The sequence below is a fragment of the Zootermopsis nevadensis genome, unplaced genomic scaffold (genome assembly GCF_977971745.1).
Source record: "Zootermopsis nevadensis isolate Lab colony 2312 unplaced genomic scaffold, Znev_1.0 Znev_ptg000025l, whole genome shotgun sequence".
Taxonomy (NCBI): Eukaryota; Metazoa; Arthropoda; class Insecta; order Blattodea; family Termopsidae; genus Zootermopsis; species Zootermopsis nevadensis.
The window spans coordinates 6,944,142-6,968,226 of NW_028259157.1; the positions used below are offsets into that span (position 1 = coordinate 6,944,142).

At 36.3% G+C, this 24,085-nt stretch overlaps 1 protein-coding gene across 7 annotated transcripts in view; it reads right to left on the bottom strand.

Annotated features, from left to right (window-relative positions):
- p120ctn (adherens junction protein p120) overlaps positions 1 to 24,085 on the bottom strand; it is a 56,334-nt gene that overhangs the window by 28,169 nt on the left and 4,080 nt on the right. For 5 of the 7 annotated variants that reach the window (XM_022067279.2, XM_022067278.2, XM_022067280.2 and 2 more), the window contains 13 exons: positions 22,901 to 23,007; positions 18,067 to 18,132; positions 17,057 to 17,098; positions 16,075 to 16,243; positions 15,593 to 15,788; positions 12,788 to 13,012; positions 7,557 to 7,682; positions 6,251 to 6,310; positions 5,819 to 6,028; positions 4,622 to 4,841; positions 3,665 to 3,818; positions 2,877 to 3,016; positions 1,726 to 1,964 (listed from right to left, as the gene is read on the bottom strand). In XM_022067279.2, the coding sequence (XP_021922971.1) occupies positions 1,726 to 1,964; positions 2,877 to 3,016; positions 3,665 to 3,818; positions 4,622 to 4,841; positions 5,819 to 6,028; positions 6,251 to 6,310; positions 7,557 to 7,682; positions 12,788 to 13,012; positions 15,593 to 15,788; positions 16,075 to 16,243; positions 17,057 to 17,098; positions 18,067 to 18,132; positions 22,901 to 23,007 (1,954 nt within the window). The remainder of the gene's footprint in view (positions 1 to 1,725; positions 1,965 to 2,876; positions 3,017 to 3,664; positions 3,819 to 4,621; positions 4,842 to 5,818; positions 6,029 to 6,250; positions 6,311 to 7,556; positions 7,683 to 12,787; positions 13,013 to 15,592; positions 15,789 to 16,074; positions 16,244 to 17,056; positions 17,099 to 18,066; positions 18,133 to 22,900; positions 23,008 to 24,085) is intronic. The other 2 variants (XM_022067282.2, XM_022067281.2) reach the window with 2 other exon arrangements.

Consider the following 24,085-nt stretch of genomic DNA (forward strand, 5'->3'; position numbering starts at 1 on the left):
AGTCATACTTTTATTGTCTTACCTTGGCACAGACTGTATGCTACAAAAGACATTTCAAGAATAAAAAACTAAAATTGCTATCCTATCACTTAAAAGATATGACAAAAATAAAGCAAGTAATTCCCACATTAATACAATCCTCTCAGGCTGTCAGTAGTGGCAAATGGTAAAACCTCACTGATGTTTCAGTGACCACTTCTATCCCACCAGGGCCCTGATGATGGGAAAAGAGATGGCCCCTGAAATGTTGGCAAGTTTTAACCATTTGACATGGCTGATAGCTCAAGAGGATTTTATTAATTTGACTGACTGTGAAAGTTTTAGATCATACAATTTCCACGTATTTTAATATACATGACAGGACACCACACTTATGTAAATGTCAATGACACACCATCTAAATAATAAATTACACTGTCTACAAATCAAGAACCATTTGAAATTAAATTTTAAATAATAGGTTTTGTTACTTTACTATCAATATTATATCAGTTATAAAATACTACTTTCACATGTCACTATGGAGTGTAGAGTAATGCAAACTGAATGGATAAAAATCCACTATGCCCGTAACAGGTCATGTTCCACATAACACAATGCACTTTCATGTTTACTTATTCAAGGCTCAACAAAAGTGAAATTGTTCCCAGGAACACTATCACTATAAACTACAGTAACAAACTATACTACAAGAAACTGAGGGAGATATGACACACATGAAAGACCCATAGCAGATATTCACACTAACCCACTCTCAAAGAACCCTTGGATAAACCCAGCTTCAGAAATGCCTTTCAAAAATTCTTGAAAGAAAATAGGATATCACGTAATGCATCTTATGTATGTCAAGACACTTTCCGACATGAAGCAGGATTGGATTAATTTAAGTACTTTATATTACTACATGAATTATTAGATTGGAAACATTATTCAAGGAAGTAAGTCCCTACTAACAAGGAACAATTAATTCCCTACTTACATGAACACTGCAGTGAGAAATTACAAGAACCTCCAACATGACAGTAATTATAAACAATTTAAAAAATAACTGGTGTCAGTGGCAGAACATCACACTAACATACTGCTAAACCATTATACCTGGAGCTAAAGTCCAGCTGGCAGTCCAATAATACTGAAATTTAAATACCCTACTCCCAAACACAACAGAAGTCAACGGTGAATCTGAAGAAGACTAAGTTGAATCCAAAGTACTAGCACAGCATTCACTTGGAGATAATGATATAAGCGATGAAACCTCAAGTCACACAGCTAGGATTCAAAGTGGTAACTCCCACATATACACACAGAATAAATGCATTACCTGACTGGTTCTACAGCGATTCAAAGAATTGATCTATCAAGCTGCCTTATTACTGAATAGAGGAGTGGTTTTCCTTTGATGTAACTGATTAATGAGCTTGATATACAGAATATCCCAAAAAGTTGTATATACACACACAGCAACAACTTTGGTTGCTACTTGTCAGTAAGATGCTTACTACTGCAACTGTGCCATGAAGCTAATGAACACCTACATTAAATTTGCTAATTCAATGAGTGCCAATGCTGACATATGTAATGGTCTGGTTGTGTGTATACATCTTTTTGGGAAACCCTGTATGAATATAAGAAGTTACCTATCACCATCAATCAAAATTAAGAATAGACAAATACTGTATATTTGCAGTCAATATATTTTGCACACATTAAAGAAGAATCTCATACCTTTCGGCTGTGCTCCAACTCTGCTTTGTGTTGGAAGAGGATGTTTGTCATAGTTTGGATCCTCCACTTCTTGGCATCTGTAGGATAAGTTACGTAGAACACAAACACAGTTCTCGACACTCTTGTTGCCAATGTTGGATTTTTCTATGGCTGATTTCACAACATAAAGTAATGAATCCACTAAACCTTCACATTCCCTCAACTTCTTTCTTGCATACTCCCCTGCAGAACTAACATTTCTGAAAAGATTAGGAAATTCTATTAACATTTTAATAGTATCATGCAGTTCCATTACAACAAAAACAAATTTATCTTCACACACTTTTTTCAAAGAAATCTTTAAATGTAAAATATTATAACAAAGAGATGTCCAATATCCTTAACAGAATTTCTTATAAAAGGAATTGTTTATGAAGATTTCTGTCTTCTGGGTTGTTGCGCTGTGTAGTCTGGTCGATTCATCGCCCTGATGACGGAGGCAGTATGACCTCTGAAACGTTGGTTAACATCGACCAGACTACACAGCGCAACAACCCAGAAGACAAACATCTTCATACTCACCGCTGTAAAAACCTCAAATCTTACAGGAATTGTTTAATTGGCAGAAGTGTTCTTTTCTCTTTTGCAGTAAAAGCTACAATGTGAACCATGACAGCTCAGCCAGGATAGAATTTTTCTCTTAAACACTATATCCCCTTGTAAATGTTCTAAGTGGTATCTCCCCTTCACAAATTGCCTGAATTTAACCTGTTCTTAATTTATTTGCTGCCCAATATTTGAACTCGCAAATTTTCAAAGGACTTATTACGTACCCTTAAAACTGATTTTGTCCTGTAGTCTCTCTGCATTTACCAATATACAAACTTCCTCAAAGCAATAAATTAACATCATTAGTATACATCAGAAACTGACTGACATATATCATTCTACTTCCTGTTTTCTTGGACTTTTCTATTGGCATATTTTAAGCAAAGCTGAAAATCAACAGTGTTCACACGAGCCTGTCTACTGGTCCGTCATACAATTTATAACTGTTTGCTCTTTAGTACCAAACTGAAATATTCCCTCAATTTTTTTATTTACTCTTACAAAAAGATCTAAAGAGCTTAATAGACGAGGTAAAAAAAATTGTTTGAATTTTGTCAGCTTACCTTAAAACACCAGATGCATTCCGGAATATTGTGGACCAACACGTCTCCCCAGCAGATGTTGGATCCCAACCCGAATGTGGAATGATAATATTGTTTACAACAACTGATAGTCCATCATCAATTATTGACCTTTTCAGATCCTGCAGAGAGAGAGAGAGAGAGAGAGAGAGAGAGAGAGAGAGATGTAAATTAAAAACAAAACATGATACGCCATTATTTATGGCCAGCAGTTTATATAATTCTGTCACCTACATTTTTTAAATAAAGAATATATTTTACTGACATGTGGATGCAATGGACTTCTAATGACAATGTATTTGTATTATGACATAGTCTACATCCTTGGCTTAGGTCTACAAAGGATCTATGGAATGTAAATAAATTCTATTCTATTCTATTCTTATATTTGACATATGAACAGAAATATAAATACCAAAATAAAACCAAGCTACTTTTTTTAAGATAAACATGTGGTGTTTTACATAAAAAAAAAACTATGGAAGTAGCCGCTGACAGCAATTTCTACCTGGATGCAAAAACTGATGATAGGAATAGTTAATACATTAGTAGTCAGAATGTTTTAGCACAAAGACTGTCCGTACAACACTCACTTGTTGGACCCAGCACCAAGAAAATGACAGGTTAAGTTTCATTAACAGTGCTGACATACTTTGAAGTAAACAGTTAAACAGTACTATATTCCCTGGACATTCCTCCATATTTCAATTTTTAAATCATCCTATATCAAAATACAATCAATATCAGTATTTCTGACACAAATTATTTACCTCACAAGATGACAGATTCCACAGGACTCCTGTTACAAGCTCTTTCACTTCACCGTCGGAAGATTTCCGTAACAGGTTTATAAGAGAAGGAATGCCACCAACATTTTTTATAGCTCTTTTGTTTTCATCATTTTGTCTCCCATAAGACAAATTCCTGGAAAATGAAATTACTGACATTAAAATTGCATGGCACCAATTGCATACACTGTTATAGTGATATACAGAATTTATAGTAGCAATCCAAGAATGGAAAAAGACACTAAAAACTCTACACTGAATAGGCAGAGAAGCTTAGCTTGTTATAAAGGCTTTCTATGCATCTGATATTTTCTCACACACACACACAAAAGGGGGTAGGGGATTTCATAACACCCAAATTTTCAAATCCAAACACACTCAGTCTTTGCCTTCTGGTGGCTTAAATATTTAATCTACAGAGAAATAAATCCTATCTATACCAATAAGATAACCACCAACCATGTGTACTTTGGTCCAAATTCTTTTTCACTCCTTTAAGTTAAAGACAACTTCTGTTCCTCCTTTGTATGTCTAGTAAAATTATCTCTGTCATCAGAATTACAAAGTTCTTCAGGAATAAAAACATATCTGTCAGTAGAATCAACCACTCTGTTTGTTCATAAACACTTCATTGACAATACCTAAAGCTATTCATTAGGAATGTTTCCTAAAAAAGTCTGCCACTACATGTCAGTCAGCCATGTTGACCACACTGTAAACAAGCAGCTATTTATTTCAATTTCTTCTTTAAACAATAGCATCCATAAACTTATAGTTCCACTTGATCTCAACAGATGGTAGAAGCCTACAAATAAATACATGAGTGTACTGTGCTAAGAGACTGAAAGAACTATATATAATGAGACTCTGTTATACCATAGCGAACACACGCACAGTACTGGAAGGGTTAACAAAACCACTTTTAAAAGAAATACATACCTTAATGCTCCACATGCATTTCGATAGACATCTGGACTGTCATGATTTAGTAACACCACCAACGGTTGAATTCCACCCAGTGATCTAGTCTTCTGTTTGTTTGGATCATCCATGTAACACAAATGTTGCAAATATGCTGCAGCATTTGCTTTTATTACATTATTTGGATTATTGAGGAAGCCAATAACTTCTGTAAGGTTTGGATCACGCCACCGCATTCCTGAAACAAACTCCTCAGTCAATGTCCTCAAAGATATGCAATATTACACAACAAAATAACTTCGTTTAGGACAACAGAAGCAGGCAAATAAATGAATAAAAAATAGCAAATCTTCTTCTTCTTCTTCTTCTATGGTGCAACAGCCTGAAGCCAAGCCGTGGCTTCCTCCCATGTGGGAGGTTTCTTTGTCTTTGAAGTGTGCATTTATAGAGTAGTGAGTGACAAGCCCACTGCCTCTGCACAATTTTTACTCAATCCTGATTTGTCTGCTAGAGCCATCAGGAGAGACTTGGGTGAGAAATGGCCACTTAATTTTGCTTAAGAAACATCTCATTCATGCTCGTAAGGTTCTTTTACATGCAGTAAATCTATGACATGGGACCACTGGCTTTACTTCCCCTCCAAAGGAAGTTGTGCTACAGATTTAACCACCCTTAAAAATCCATCGACCTCGGTCAGTTTGGCCAGCAGCCCCACAGCACGATTTAAATCCCTTATTACCATATAATAAGGTTAATCCAGATATTACTACTGTACTATCTCAATAAATTAAAATTATTTCACAGATGGATATGACGTATGTTCTAATGAAACAAACAGATACCTCATAACATAGGAACATAGGGCTTGTATTCTGCTGACATATTGCGATGATACTTGTATCCCCAGAGCAAAGGATACATATCAGAAGTCCAAATGATTTATAACTGATGGCAACTGTATGGTAGCACTGGCACTACTCATTGTGAACAACTTTATCAAATCAGGCTGAATAAATAGTATTAATAAATTAATGCTTTTAAGGAATGCAAGAAACTGGAACAAAAATATAAAACTTAATTTAAACAATTTAACAACACTTCTATTGTCTGTATATTAATATTATAATACTGTATTTGGTAAAGAAGGCAAGGATACTACTGAAGCAAATTAATGATGAACACAAAGCCAAAATAAGACAAAAAATTAAAACCAACCCCTTTGTTCATCATCAACTGAAGGAGAAGGAATGGAGGTATGCATTGAGAGATGTTTTCGTAGTTCTTCCTCATCCTCAAAGATAGTTCTTGGAGGTGGGCCATTTTCTTCATACAATCTGGGGTCTGCACCATTGCTACCATATGCGGCTGGAACGGTGCCGTATGGAGAAGGGGGAGCATACCCATACACTAGTTTGGGATCCTCTCCTACAATCAAGAAACAAAGCAAATTCAACATGCAAGAGCACACTGCCAACTAGGCTATCATCTATGTATTGCTATCAATGTTCAAATGAATAATATAAGCAGAACTTCAATGACTGGCAGGTACGTCATGCAAAATCAGTATTTCTAACTTAAAGATTCAATGAAGCTAAGGTTACAAATCAAAAGGTCTGCACAAATTTAGTCATAGTTCAAATAACCTACCATGTGGTAGTTGTGAAGGTTCCCCTGAGTCATCTATGTTCCAGGGATGAGTAATTTGATCTATTAAAATTGCAAAACAAATATAATCACTAAGATACCAATCATGTAACAATTTTGTGTAATTCTAACATGATATTGAGATCAGGGTCTGACAAGATTACACCAAAAAAATGGTATTATAAATTCCTTTCAGTTACAAGAAATTAAAGAACAGTGAAAATTATGTTGGCTTCCTGCAGTTCAGTTACAGACTCACAAAGTCCCAGAAATTACACAGCATTGAAACACATTTTACTTCCCTTTTCATCCTGATTATTAATACACTATTTTTAGGTATATGTGTCCATATAACATGAAATAATATTTTGTAGGTATTTTCAAAGCGTGTGGGTGGACATACATATTCCCCACTGAGACTGATATACAATATTGCATACTAGAATCTCTTCCTCCCAACTTACTGAGGGACAAGACCATCTATGCCAACATGTTCTGAAGGTCTCACCACTACCAGTTCACAGAACCCTAACGTACATCTCTAAATCAAAAGAATCCCAAGCTATAAAGTCTTCAACATGTAGTGAAATGCCCCACATTCCTTATATCTGAGTGCCAACAACAAAATACTCGTAAGATTTGAGGTTTTCACAGTGGTGAGTATGAATATTTCTGTCTTCTGGGTTGTTGCGCTGTGTAGTCTGGTCGATGTTAACCAACGTTTCAGAGGTCATACTGCCTCCCTGATGACGGAGGCTCTATTGTCTGCCCACCCACCCTCTTATTCAATGGATGTCTAGGGATAAGTAGACAGGGCATAATGCCGACAACTCAGCTCCACATGACGAATGAGTGGAATTATAATTTCACTGCCCCTACATCTTAATGGTGCTTCATAAGTACCAGTGATGGAACCTTTTCTACTTTTAAACTTTATAGTACTTTCAAAGATTCAACATAATATTAACAAAAGATCTATGCATGTGCAAATGACTTTATCTCAGCATGTCAGTTAAAATCATATTTTCCTCAGCACAAAGTAATACATTCTACATACTGCACAGAATACAAATTTAATAAGCTGTTGCAAATGCTAAGGAAGTTACCAGCATTTCAAGTAAGTTACAGGATGGAATTTTAGCAAGTATTTCACGTTTTTATGCGTTGATCACTATCTTTTGAGGAACATGTAAAGTAAGTGGAGTAGTATCAAATATCAAGCACATTAAAGTTACTGATCAAATAGTAAGCCTGCCCAGAACCATAAACATATGGCAGTACCACATCTAAATGAAAATATTTCACTTACCATATCGATCAACAGGACCTCCTGGTGATGGTGTTATCCTGTAATGATCTTGGCGTGGAGGAATTAGTGTTGAATCCAATTCATCATATCCAGACTGAGGGAAGGGTGCACCTTTTCGAAGGTAATCTATAAATTAATTAATTAATAATATCAATAATCCCTAAAAATAACTGAGTCTGGTATAAACATACAGCTTTAAATTCATTGCCAAGCACAATATAATTAAGACTTTGCTTTAGATTTTTAATTTTGTGATATTCTCACATATGTTGTTTAATTGGTACTTTATATTTGCAACTAACATAGACAAAGTGACAGACACATGAAGAGAATAACTGCATGATGACAAATTCCATAATTTGTACTCAACAGATGCCAACAGGATGACAAAAAAAAAGGAGAATGAAATGGGTGGGGCATATAGCATGCAAGGGGGTAAAAGAAAATAGTACAATTTTGTTATTTTAAACCCTACAGTGTAGAGACCACCTGGAAGACCTAGATGAGGGGATATGATTAAAATGAATCTTAGATTAATAGGGTGTGCGTGTGGATTGGATTAATCTGGCTCAGGATAGGGAACAGTGACAGGACCTTATGATCACGGCATGAATATGGTATATTAAGGAAACATTTCATTAACAAAATTTCCACTTCTTTTTTCCTCCATTTTCACTCATTTTAATTTTGATTTTTATCACCCTTGTACCAGTCACTCAATGGGCTCCAGCAACGACGCGGTTTGTAAAGACGGGAACTAGGGCAGAAGATGGGCGAAAGAACGCGAGATATCTTGGAACCACGGCAAGAACTTCCAATAAATTCTGTACACACTACTACGTTTTACCCAAGACAATGATTAGATTTCCACTACGATTCACTTACATGAATACTCATACATGGAAACATTTCAACAACACACTGTGCAATCCAACAACTCAAAAGTATTTCCGTATATTTCACGAAACATTCTGACACACAAAAATACGTTTCTTAAAAAATGGAGGATAAAATCAGAGTTACACTCATCCACTTCTGATAAAACCGATTATACAATACGTAAAACTGCAGACGAAGCGTCGATATTTGGAAATATATCCATAGGGGAAGTCGAAAATTCTGGAACCGTAAGTAATCCGACACAAATACTGACTGAATAATTTATTTTGGTAAACGCCAGCAAATCTGTAGAACCCACCGTTGCTTAGTTGAATGAAAACACTTGATTTCGGCATCCAGACGACTTCTGCAAGTCAAACCGCGATATTCCACATCCAGCATCTCGTGACTTTCTTTCTGCACTCCTGCATCCTCCACTACTCACAACTGACACTCCAAACTCCATCTCCTCCTCATTCAATTGGTTTGTTTCGAGCTATAAATATACCCAAGGCTGCAGCCGTATGTACACCGCTCGTCTACTGGTTCCTTCCTCGTCCCAAGCATGTGATATTCGAGAGCTTCTGACTATTCGCATTTAAAACCATCAAAAAAAATTAAGGAAGAAATAATGTATCGCTTACCAGTTAACGTACTCCAGCTTTATGTAAGTCAATCAGTGTAAACGCGCGGAGAAATCCATTACGGCGGGCGATAAGCAGAACGGAGTGATGGTTAATGGACTTCATTACTTGTATCTGTACTACTCACAGAGGTACGTATTTCCGAACGAATTTGACACAAAGCACTTAAAACGGATATACAGTGAAACCTGGATTTAACAATATAGTCCGTAAGATCGAGGTGAAAGGCACATCGATACAAATGACAAAAATAGGTTATGAAAAAATCACTTATATGCGTGTTGTTGTTCCCTGGCTCTACAACCCAATTGTGGGTCCTCGCCGCCTCCTTTTTCGGAGGTTTCCTAGTCTCTGAAGTGTGTATTTGTGAGTAGTGAGTGACCAGCCCACTGACTGCACAATTTGTATCAATCATGATTTGACTACCAGAGCCATCTAGCAGTGAATCAGGAGAGACTTGGGTGAGAAATGGCCGCTGAATTTTGCTTACGAAACATCTCGTTCATGCTCGTAAGGTTCTTTTACATGCCGTAAATCTACGACATTGGGCAGCCGGCTTTACTTCCCTTCCGAAGGAAGTTGACTTATATGCGTGCATAATTATTATAACAGCCGACTTGTACAACACCAACCATTCTGGCTAGCTGCAGTAACAGTCTGTGTGCGCGCGCGCGCATGTGTGTAAGGAGTGGCCGTGGAAGCTGACCGTGAAACCGAGGTATTACTGTACATCCTTCATATTTCTCTCCTTGTAGTGTGCTCTGGATTGTCATAAGCACTGCCTTTTGCACTAGTTTAGTCAAGGCTGCGGAAATAATCTGTAGCCTGTGATGAATTTCACATCTTCTTATGTTATAAATCTATCTGTAACAGAATAGTGAACTTCTGGGCTAATGAGCCGTATAGTTTGACAAAGTTGCTTGCAGCCTCTATCATCACGACGACGAGTGACCTGATTATGGAGGCAGCAAGCATCTCTGCAACGTCGGCAAACTTCTACCAGACCACGCGGCACAACTAAAAAGACAGCCATTTCTTCCCCTTAAAATTTTCTGGTAAACATTTCGGATGCATTTCCCCCATGCCTACATTACACGCCCCGCTGCCCATCTCATTTAAAAAAGGAGACAACACTTAGGGGACCTGTTATATCTGGTGGAAAGTTCCCACTGTTGTACGTAGCTTCCTTCATCCTCCTGTTACTTTTTCCCCAACACTTCCGTTCTCAAACCATCAAATAAATGTTCCTTTTGGATGATACATCAAGTTTCATAGTCACATAACTATGAGCCTGTATTTATTTAAAATAAGGTCTATGTAACATTCTGAAATCGATCCTCCTGCACAAGCAGAAATCTATTTCTCGTCACGCTTATTTCCGTCAGTCACACAACAGTCCACGGCTGCAAGAAGCTGTTGTGGCTTACTGAAAGATGCCAGGTCAGAAAATAGCCAGCGTGACCACTAAGAGTATATAAATCGTCGAAGTCTTCTGCCCCACAGTTAACTTCCAAAAATTAATATTGTTGAGTTAGTATGAAAAATGCTACAACGCAGTTTTATGTCAATGTAATCATAATGTTGTAGATGTAAAATCTACATAAAATAAAAACAAAATTGAACAAAGGCTAAACCGCACCCACTACCACGAACTCTGTTCTCCAACGACTTTCGACTAAAGGCGCTCAATTGTCGACTTCACAACACAATCAACCATTTGCATACGATACTAACCCTACCTATGTGAGCGCACGAGCGGCGAAACAGCCGCACGGCGACCACTGTTTGCCCGACCTTGGTGTAACTGAATATGAGAAAAGGCCGGCTCTGTACAATCCGACCATATCGGAGTACAGTGACAAAAACTAAAGAGAAACTCTGTATAGAAGTCTGTGAAGCTCTACTGCCGAACTCGAGCCAACTTGAAAACAAAAAGTATCTGAATAATTTCTTTGGATACATAGGCAGGTCCTCATATAACTTGTGAAATTGGGCTTTCAACAATCTTTGACTTACAAGTGGAGGGAACCAAAATTTATTTATACGCTTCGCCCTTACTCTTAGCATAAAGCGCACACGACGACAGTCTCAACAAAATTCATGCCTCGACTTATCAGCCTAGAGCACACGCCAATTGTCTCCAAAAAATCCAGCTCCCAACTGAAAAGAAAACGCAGACAATGCGTTTATTTCACCGTTCGTGTGCACAGGCAACAAGAATTATGCGGTTGCGGCAGAAAAACCGCTCGTGCGCGCTAGCCCTTATTCTTTCTTGTATTACTCTGCTTCTAGACGCTTTTTATGTGCTATTCAAGTTACTTTTTATTTACTTATTTATACACTGTAGTTCACTTGGACGTCAATGTCCTGTGGTAGCCGATTCAGTTGCATAGCATACTAGAACTAATGCGAAGACCACAAGAGAAATTCGAGCTATGTCGCGTTTTTCCTCGCAAACTAGTACACGTTTCCAATCATGTTTTATGTACAATATGGCCCTAGAATTTCATGCTGGGGTAGAGAACGATTGTCTGTGGTCCCTGAAGCCCTCTATCTGCACATCCTGTTTGTACCCTTAACATGGCAGTGACATATTCCTAATTAAAATTAGCAGTATGCTGTTAATGGCAGGATAACCCATTCTGCATGCACCATGTTGTGGCCGACTTATATTACTACAGACCTCTTGCAATAAGGATGACAAAGTAAACAGCATACAAATACGTGTGCAAAAATCTTTGCACACATATTCAAAGGATCCACTTACATATTTCGCAATTACTATCAGTATTAACAACGCTTACGCAGAAAATGCCAATACCATACAAACTGACTACATGAAAGGTTAAATGCGGCCAGGTTCAAGCACATGGGAACAGAAGCAACAAAATCAATAAATAGATCATTCTTGCATTGGTTATACATAAAACTCTTTTGATAATCTTCAAAATAATCAGCAGTCAGCAACTTTTATATATGTCAAAATATTAGACGAGTTCCTTACTCATGAGGCATCTAACACCAGCAGCACAACAGAACAAAATTAATTGCTGAAAGCAGCTGAAGAATGTGTTGAGAATTGAAAATTACGATATACACATTATTTAATAAAGAATTACACCTGAAGGGATTTCTCACAATTTCCAATCTTTGACTCTTACAGAAATTACAAAATACAACCATCAAACCAAATGTTGTGGCTGAGTGATTAGCCCTCTTACTTCATACCTGAGAGGTCCTGTGTTCATATCTTGGCCTGAAGACTGAGGTGTTTCACAGTTCCTTAAGTATCTCCAGACAAATGTCAGGATAGTACCATAAATTACACAACACTGACTTCCTTCCATGTCCTTTCCAACTCTTTTTCTTTTACTCTACAATCCTACGGATTGGTCACCATCCCATTACAGGGTTAGTCTTGCAAAGATACCACGGTGGTTTCACCTTGCCTTCCGTAGCCAGTCTTTATCCAAAAGACTGGAAGAGAACGGACGCGGACAAACGTCCATGCCTTGAGTGGGACTCGAACCCGCAGTCCCAGCAGCCAGGCGCACGAGGTCCACACCTCAGACCGCGTGGCTACTGCGGCCGGCTCCAACTCATTAAATTTATTTTTAACATTTTCCTTTATACATTTAAAAATATAGAGCTTAAAGTACTTCTTCCATAAAAACAAATCATATGTAACTTTGAGAGGCAACTACTTACCATGCTGTAATGCCTGCTGCAGTGGGGGCGATTCACTGCGCTCACTGGGACTAGGTGGAGTCGGCGGTCGCTCTCCATAGCCAGGCTGTTCCACATAGTTGGCACTGTCCCCATAAGCTGGGAAGGCACCAGGATATGGTGGGTTTGGATAAGGATACTCTGGCCTTGGTGGATATTGTTCATAATCTTGGTAGGTTTGGCGATAAGGTTCCGGATACCGCCGAGCTGAAATTAATTGAAACAACATGCAGCAATTCCAAATTTCATCAAGAATCCTTGAATGCATGGCCACATGTTCAAACTCTACTGCCCCATAGTAAGCACACATACCACCTATTTTAATAATTAATAACTCTGCATTCTGCTGAGAGTGCATATGATTCTCACCGTTCTTTTGCTTTTAATTTTCAGAATTTCAATAATGATATCTGACATTTTCTGAACCTATACCATACATGCTTAACGATTCTTATACAGATAATTATAATAAACTCTTTCTTATAGAACTCAAAGATTAGATTAGCTATTTTCAAAGGTGACCATTACAAATAACCCTGAGCCATTTTATAAAAAAACCTCCCACCCTCAAAAATAATTTCTGAGATACATAATCTTTCCATCCACTTCTCTGGCAGCTAAATTACCGTCTGTAGACAATTTTCCTCGATCAGAGTTACATACTCGGCAGAACACATCTCTGACTTCACTATCTGCACTTCATAAGAATTACGCCCATCACACTTCACTGTACGAGTTAAAGAAATGTGGAAAAACTAAAATTAGGTTCTGGCAAACAAAGCTATGGTGAGGCCTACAATGGGGTCCAGTGGAGTCTGCACTTAGCAGAGTCTGGCGTCAGGCAGTTGATTCTACGTTGGTGAATATGGCAGGAATCTTGCTTCAGTTGCTATGAAGATACTTTCACAATTAATTTACTATATAAAGAAATCTTATAAATTGTGTACTTTCAGAGTGATGTGCAAAGATAATGCTGCAATAAATTGTATTACTTTTCAACACAAAGAAGGCTCATTTCTGCCAATTTAGACAGGTAATAAATACTACACTAGTGACTGTCACAGTGGCCACACAGTCTGAGGTAGAGGCCTTATGACGGGCTGATCACTCATCCAAGGAGTCCTACCAAATGTCTAAATAGATTAATTAACCTCCAAAAGAGCCGGCCAAGACCCACTCTCAGTTGTGAAGCCACAGATGATGATGATGAATACTACAATAGTAATCACATAAAATCTAATAACTAAAAGAATTCTGCCACCAACACTTCTTTTACATAATTATATACTGAATACACACACAAAACTTTGTTGCTTCCATTCACTTATACTACATAATGCAGTCATATTCCATTACAATTATGAGTCATCGTGTAAGGTATAAATTCATTTTCAGATGGAATGGAATTCATCTATAAATCAATAGGATTGTTGTTCTTGATTCCAGTGCTCCCAACTTTATTTATTCACATGCAAATAAACTGAGCATTAGTTACACTTCTATTTCTTGGTGAAGTCTTCATATTCCTCAGCTCTTTCAAATCCCTTCCACACGGTAAAAAATAAAAGTCATCACTTAGCCATATATTTAGGTTCTTCAGTCTACCTAACCTTATTATTAAAATCATGAAACCCAAACTATGCATTCTTAAAGCTGTCTACCATTTTACATCACTGCATTCAAACACATAAATAATATACCGTTACATAATTACATTCTCTTAAAAAAACACTATCTTCATAAAACTACACCATGAAAAAGGAGTTATTTAATATATACTGTATTTGTTCAGTACTGTGTCCCCAAATAATAAGCTCACCCAACATTCTTTACAGTCTTTTAAGAAAAAATTACTTCAATGAAAATAAAACCAAGGATAAAAAATGACAAATTATATTAATATGACTAGTACCACTACAGAGGCATTACACAAGCACATGCAATAACCAGCAAAGCTGCAACAGCATAAACATTATTAAACACGATACCATACTTGACCATCTAAGACAGTGGTCCCCAACCTTTTTGTGCCTAGGGGCACATTTGAGAGTTTATGAGATCATGACGGGCACCAACCAATTAACAAAGCCAAATTTTCTTTTCTCTGGACAAATAAGATATGGACACCAAATAATACGCAAAACAACATGACGTTTAATCTTACAAGAAACCGTGTAATCAAAAATACGTAGTTTTATAAGTACAATTATTATTACTCAAGTGGCAAGTTAGTGTGATGTTTGGCACTGCATTTCATCGGCCAGTTTTTCAAATTTGGGAGTGTAGGATGATGTTGCTGCTCGCAAACAGTCGTCAAGATGGGCGTCAGTAAGTCAAGATCTGCGCTTTGATTTTATAATGTTCATGGTTGAACGGCCTTCATTATTCAGTATAACCTCTTTCCGTAACATCGCGGGCAACCAAAAAAAGCCTTGGCGGGTGCCATGGCGCCCGTGGGCACCGCATTGGGACCACTGATCTACATGATCTGAACGACAATGTTCCAACTATGGTACTGATATATACGAAGCACCAAAATGTTTTCTTCATACTCATTAGGAAGCTTTTGAGCAATTCTTGTTTGCTATCTTACCATTCTGTTTAAATGTTATTAAACACTGTTTTGTGAAATAACATTTACCTATAGCAAGCAGGCTTTCTTGCTTCAACTCTGTGTTTACTTGCAATCGCTCTCCTTTCAAGTATAACAGTTTTAATTACGTAAATAAATTCATTATTAACACTGTGGAAGGTTCAGTGTGGTAAGAAAAAGTAACTTAGACTCACCTGGATCCAAGGGAGGATATGGCTCCTGACTGGCCAGGATTTCATAATTTGCAAACTGCGTGTGAGGGTAGTTAGAAGGTGCTGTGGATGTGGGAAGAACAGTAACCCCAGAATAAGGTACACCCACATAGTCCACAGGCTGTCCATCTGGCCCCACATGATGGACTTCTCGCACAACTTTCGTCAACGTTGTCACCTGAAGGCAGTGCAGCAACAATAACAATAATTATAACACTATATGTACAGGTGCACAATGAACACAAAAAATATCAACTTCCTGACAATGAAACATAAAGGTTTAATACAACGAACACAAACATCTTTTGAAACAAGGGCAATTTTTTATCTGTAAAAACATTACTAAACACCGTACATAAGGTATAATTTTCATGGGAGTTCCTAATTCAGTTAAAATGTTCAGAAAGTCTATTTCTTACCTGAAATCTATGAATATCTAATGTACTGTTGTAAAAATGCCTTACCTGCTGTGTAGTCTGCTGCTTCTGCGTGCGAGACACAAGAGTTGCAGCATCGCCACTCTGCACTGACAGGTGAGAGGAATTTGGCGAGTGATTGTCCGGGTGGCCATTTGTTGGATGGTACGTCACATCCACTGAATATGAACTAGTCTGTTGCAGCTCTGGCTGCCCTCTGCAACAATCAACATATGGCGGTGTCAGCATGAACACCTTCATTATTCCCTATTAACAACCCAACTCTCACATTCTACACCATATACCAATTAAATTTCATGATACCACACCTAATTTTAAAGCTTCTAGTTTGTTTATTTCTTATTACATATCAATAGCAGTTCAACAGAAATCTAGCATCTCAGGCATCTTGATAAACAAAAACAAAATATGTTTCAGAATTAACAAAGAGAACTAGGAAAACCAAATGGAGAAGCTATATCAACTTTCTCAGCATTATGGAGACCCTCCATGTTTTAATATACCAATCATCTAAAACAAACAACACTGCTATCAAGTGAGTGACAAGCTGATTGGCTTTCGAGGGCATGCGACTGTACTTGCAGTGCCTGAAACTCAGCTGCCATTGTTTGTGTCATGCATTTTAATAGTAAAAAAAAATCTTATGGCAGGTTTTTTCCATCCATCCACTTCCTATTCTCATAACATTCTTCCTTAAGATCCACCATAATGTTATCCTTTCATTTGTTCTTCGATCTTTCAAGCAGCAATTTTTTAAGAGAGTTCCGCAAAAGAATCCCATATTCACACACCTTGTCTTTTACATCCTAGCTACATACCCAGCCCACCATAGCCTCCTAGACTTTAGTAACCTAACAATACCATCTGATTTGCTTTTCAATCATAAGTTGTGGAACAAAGCTTCACTCCATTTATACCAATCATATACCATGCGAAGTCATAATTTTAATTTGTTATACCGAGAATAATAAATTGAATATGAAAAAACATTCCTGGAAATGATACTTACGTATATTGTGGCATATCAGGGGTTTTTTCCTGCAGCACTCTCCTGAAACAGACATGTACATTAAGTTACAGTTCTCGCATCATTCTATTTACTGATGGATGGAAACAGTTCACCATTCAAATGCTTCACAAGTTCTTGTAGCCTGCGAGTACATTAATTAAACAAAATAAAATAATCACTGGCACTCAAGTGACCATACCTGGCATTTAAGAAGAAAAAATACTTCAGTATTTAATTTACATGTACACATACACTATACTTGAATTTTAAGGAATTCCTTTCATTAAACCAGGCACGAGTACACACAAACACGCTTAAACATCATGTTATAATGTTCCAAGCAATGGCATCTTCATCAAATGTTGACAGATTTACAAAACAACAATTAAAGCATGTTATAAATGGCACTTAAACACACGGAACTATAATAATGTGATAAAAGGAATTATCACTTAAATATTACATACATATTACCTTACAAATACCTTCACACCAACTCAAAACGTGCTCAAAGAAAGAGTTCTAAAAATAAATCAATCACAACGCTTAATCTGCATATACAACAGCAAGTGAAGGGACATTTGCCATCTAATTCAGGCTTTCAAACTACAAACATTAAACTGACTCTGAAACTAATATAATATTTTTATTTCAAGACAACTACAGCTTCAAACTGAAGATTACTTACATCTTCTTTTTTTCTTCTCCTTAATTATATCAATGGCTATGATACATCTTTAAAGACTCTTTATCCAGTTTACTGTGACTCAAATTTATGGTAATAGTAAATCAGGAAAGACTCTGGAAGAAGTCATGACCTGTTCTGACATTCACTTCTAACAAAAAAAATATTAAATATGATACAAATATTTGTATGATATTTGGAAAATATAAAAGATGGTGACAACCCTCAATACAAGTTGTAAGACACATGCAAGGAAGCTTACTATGATGCATGTAAGTGATGTGCAAACATGCATGACTGCGTGATTATTAGTGCAGTGCGATACCTCTGTGTAATCTCCGTGTGGGTGATGCTGTGCTCCTGCCGTTGCTCTATCCGCCGGTTCACCAGCCTGCGTGGCCAAACGGCCGAATGCAAAGCGGACACCAATCAATAAAAAAAATTGCCATAACAGCATGTTTTTACGAAATCTCATCACTTTACCCAGATTCTCCAGAAATTAGTCAGCCAAGAGCCATACAAGCTCCAACCTCATACAGTAAGCCTTCAAAATCTACTAGAAGCCAGCATTTCATGGGTTGGGTAACTAGCACTGCATCACCCCATGTATTTAGCATCTGCAAAATGGTCCAGTTGTTAATTAGGAGCATGAGAAGCTGAATTCTTATTTAGAGAGACATAAGATGTAATAATTATACTAACAGTGTATGATAATGATTTGGTGGTAAACACATTAGTTACAATTTTTCCAACCATAACATTAGAAATATTTCCATAAAAAATCTCCTATTCCCAAAATACAGTTAAGGGACCAGCATGCACAACTTCATTCAAAACACACCAACATTCAGTTGTCTATAATTTACAGACTCTTTACAAACACATATGTTACTAATCACAAATTATAATTTCCATTAACCGTGATATGACTTTTCTGCACAGCTCACTAAATAAATACAAATAGTCCAACAGGAATAATAGTCGACAGGCAATTTACTAGAACAAAAACCAATTACATGAATAACTGTACATACTTCCCCAACACCTCTCACAGCTGTAAACCTACAGAACATAAATAACTGCATCTCCTTTTGACAGATTTTAGAGCCTTGCTTTCGTGAATAGTCTCAATATTCAAACAGCAGACATTAAAATAATGTTAAAAATAAAAAACATGGAAACCCCTAGAGGTACTATGACTCAAGGTTCAAATTCATTTACAATACTTTAAATTGTACCCTCCCATAGATGCCTAGCTTGACATGGTGTCAAGGGCTCAGTACTCCTACATTACAGATTATCATGCCATGAAAAGTCTGGCCTATCCTGCTTACTGGCAAATACAAGGGGAAGAAGAAGCAAGAAGTAACCCACAACAGGTGTGCATGACTCAACACCTGAAAACAATGCAATATGTCTAGGGAAGATCAATTTAAAAATTTATATCCCTCATACTATCTGATTATGAATAAAATAAAAAAGCATTTATAATTGATACATGTGGTAATGTTACTACTGAAATTCTTATCACTTTACAAACCTGTGATTAAGATAGTAATTATGCTAAACTGAATTACATTTTATGGATTAAATTTATGTCCATTACATTAAAAAATGCTCTTTGTGGTCAAATGGATTACAACAATCTTATGAATGAATTGGTTAATAGTAACATCAGAAAACTTCTCCTACAGAATCAGTATCAAATAAAAGTAAATCCATTAAAGAAGATTAATATGTCATACTTTATGAGTAACACCAGTAACATATTGTTTATATGTATACACAAATATACCATACCAGTCAATAAATTATAGACATAATACATTTTGAATGCATTACAAGCCAATCATAGCATATAGGGATGAGATGAAATATTCTTTACACTGCAAAGAATAACACATTCAACATCTCTTGAATTCATACATAATATGGATGAATCATGCTATATCAAGAGATGTAACAGTAACGTATTGCAATTTACCTTTCTGTATTGCAAATGTGGAAGTAATGCAAATTCAATTCTGAATGCTTACAAAAATTACACATTTCTGTGTCTCACTTGTACTTTAGCTGAAAATAATCTTTCGATGCTTTATAGTCCATGAAGCATAATTTGCATTACTTATACTCTTACATATTAGATTAAATTTAATTCCGGGACTGAGTTACTTCTAACACAAATAGGAATTCTGTGTTAGTGCCAAACAAAGGAAAATTGTACTGTCAGCATAATGTGGAAAAGATGTGATACTGTAAACATGCATAAGTAACTCACATCAAGCTAAACACTGACAAAAATAGTCATTCAATGGCCTTCACTGCATCCTTAAATCAATGAGTTAATTTCAGAACTTCCAGCAATTTCAATGTGAGAAAACTAGCGCACTAAAACACTTTGGTTGTTTCTGACAATATATATTTTGCACTATTGTCTCTGTGTGGTTCAGGCAAGTATCTTCCTAGAATAAAATATCTTCTATCAACAGGATTTCTGTTTACTATCAAGTGTTGCATATCTGAATCTTAGTAAAAGAACAGCAAATGTTAAGCATCTATTGACTGCATTGGTTTGTAATTGTTTCATGACAACTTGAAACTAGTATGTGAAATGGATTTTTATTGATTTTGGTGATCACAGGTGGGAACTCCAAAATGTTTGGCAAACAGTGAAAGGATTAATATAGTGAGATGATATTATTGAAATACTTTATGCAATTTATTGTGTAAGAAGTACAGAGTTCTACCATCTTTAAACATAAGTATGGGAACAATTTCAGATTGAGCCAGATCTACATTGTGAAGAAGAAATATGTTGCTCAGAATTTTGTTTACAGATTGTTTGATCTATTAAAATCCATGTTCTTAGTCATTCATACCTAGAATATATTCTCTGCTACCAGAAAAATTCATGAAATCTCAGTCCTGATAGTTGCCTCCTAAATAATAGTACAAACTAACTCTCCAGTATCAGGTGATAAAGTGTTAACACTAACACCAAAACCCATCAGTAGATCCCATTCTGAACTAGTTAGATCCACACCACATCCTTAAAGATACAACTAAAGAAACCACATTTGTTGGTGTTTCGATTGACAACATTCCAGGATATTCATCCACCAGAATTCTCTATGCACTTCTTGTTTCCTGGATTCAAGTTACATAATCACACCTTAACAAAGTCCTTCATTGAAACACCCTAACAATATAAGTAATAGGTCATTAATAAAGTTCTTTGTTATATTATTTTCTTTGCATCTAATTCTGTTGTTCTAGTTGCCTTCATTTTAATGTTTTAGAATGCAGACAAGACAATTTCTGAATTAAATAAGATAAGAAATTTCAGAATTTGTTCATGTCTCAATTTAATTGTGAAATAAATTACATGGTCTTAGTAAAGCTTAGTACAAAGAACTGATTATTCTGTGGCTGCTGAAGCATATAACAAAAAAATAGTCAGAGCGGCAAATTTTGCTCAACTGTATTATTTAATATGCTCTACAAAAGGCAGGGCAGAGGTTTCATAGTGTCAACTTTGTTATGTACAAATCTCACATTTATTTGAACTTGGAGCAAAAAATGTACATTAATATATCATATTAACAATCTGATTAAATGTTTCTCATATCTGAATATTCATAATTCTAGAACAAACACAAAACTGACACCTGCAATAAATAACATGATTAAACTTCCGTAGACCTCAAACAAAATAAACATGCTTAAATTACACTTCTGCACAGACTGCCAACACCCAACATCATCAAAAATGTCATGCACTGGTATTTACACATTTAATGTCTGCTTGGGAAAAATAAAGTGATCATATAAATTGCAACAGCAGCAAATGGCACCTGAAAAAACCTATGTAATTCATTCAGCGTGTGAACCACAGAACAGATGAATGGGTAAAGTCACTAAATTATGCTGTATCAACTACTGGGGTTATGTGGCACTGTACTGGCAACAATGGGGTGGATGGTGAAATGTATAGAAGGGAAATCATGAGAATCCCTGAAAGACTTGCCTCAGTGCAGCTTTGTTGGCCACAAATCCCACATGGTGTGACTAGGTATTGCACTGGGATCAAAGTGAGATGCCTGTTCCCTAGCTATAAGATCACTGTATAGCCTTTGCAGAGCAGACTGGAGGAAAAGAGATGTCTAATACCAATTATGATATTATGCTTTACACGTTGCAATACACTAAAATCATTCTTTCATAAAGATTAATCAGTTTCTTAAATGTACATTGTACGCAACCTGTTCTGTAGTGTTATCACTGCATACTAAACAAAGTTCAAATTGTGAAATCCTTAAGACTAAACAAGCCATAATACTTGAAATAAAAATTTCTTGTTACACACTGCAAACAATAATGCACATCAATTAGTACCACAATAATACAATTATTCATTCATTAATAAACAATTCAAATTCCACATTTTATTCTTTTGAAACTGTTTATATAGTACATTAAGTAAACTTTCAAACAATCATTTCTTCTATCTATTCATTCATACATATTACTAAACACAAGTTGTTTTTTTCAGTAGACACTGTATCAACCAGTAAGGAACGTAGCATATCATAGACTTTCATGCACTCTGAATTTGGAAAAAAACAAAGTTTGACAGGAATCTGTTATGAGAAACATTAGAATTTGTGGTAGTGGGAGTGAATTAGTGACAAAGATGAAATGAGTGTTGTGGTTCAAAAACTATCATACAGTAAGAGAAGTGAAGAAGATATTGAAGGTGGTGCAGAAGATGAGTCAGTGAACAGTTTGCTATTGAAATGATGATGACAAAATGACCGAAAGCGAGGGAAAACTTGAAAATTTGTTTGTCACAAATTTCTTACACACAGACCATTTTAAATACTGCCAGTGTTAGATAAACTTGAAGGGTTAAACTTTACATGCCAAGAACCCTTCAACATAAACTGAAACCTTCAGCATTTAAAGACAGCCATTGTTCTTATTAAATTTTATACACTGCCACTGGTAAGAAACTGTTCCTATACACTCAATAAGAATACAAACTCAACAACAAATATATAAAATATCATGTCCAGAGTAAATACCCGAACAATGAAGTTTTTGACAGGTAAAAGTATTCACTGAAGCATCTCCTTTTAATAGAAACATATTTTACTCACAGACAAGAGTCGACCAACTGGTTGCTACTCGTCATAGCGACCTTCATTGATGTGTGATCAGGCTTATGATCTGCGGGGCCATTCAAACCCCATTCGAGCTGCTGCTCCTGGAAACATTCAAAGTCTTTAGAAACCACAGTTACTTTTAATGAATAATGCAACTGTCGAACAACTTAAATTTTAACTGACAATTCATTTTAATGGCATCTGTACCATGCCCATGGACAATTACACAGTTAAAAAGCTAGAAAAATACATTATTCATATTTGCTATATCTATAACTTTTCCACATATAATTCAAAAACACGGACAATTAACTACACAATTTGGGGCACTTCATACACAAAATTCTTTAAGAAAATAGGAACCTCAATCACTGCTGCAAGCAAACTTCTATGAAATGTTATTCACTTATCTATCCAATTCTAAGGCCTCAGAAAACATTTTGTAAAGAAAAGCCCTCAACTCTACACCTGAATTCAAAACAGCAGATTAAATTTCTTCATATCAAATCTTATTTCACATTATGGGAACTGTCCTCTTCACTTGCAACCTAAGGATGTGCCAGGCTCTTTCACCACTTGGAAAGTTGACAATTATATGGAAAAATAACAGTAAGAGAGATATTAGAGAAGCAGACTGTGATTATAAGAGGTACAGCAGATACAAGGTAACAACAGCTCTTCCAGCTATGAGTACACATTTCCAATATTGTTTAAAAATTCTGACAATGTAAGGCCTTTACATCCACCTCTAGTGAATACAGCTGTTCTTACTGTTAGTAAACAGAGAACGGTTCTCTTTAAGAAGCATACAACTGTTAATCTAGTAAAAATATAATCTCCTTTTAATGGAACCTGAAGATTCATTAACTGCCACATGGAATTCATTCCAAAGAACCTGCCAATGAACGGCATAAAAAATGCTGAATCAGCTGACATACTCAAACCCCATTTCTTTAATATTCGTTCTTTGCATCTTTCAATTAATTTTTAATCTACCAAAGGGAACCTACAGTTTCATATCAGTTCACAGTTCATAACCACTATGTGTGCTATAAGACTGCCAATGTTGGCTACAGAGAGTAATCAAACATTATCTTTCTAGCTGAGTCAACACTTAACATTATGTTATCTAGGAGTCAACTATACAGCATGATGTGGTAATGCTCCGATCTTAATTCC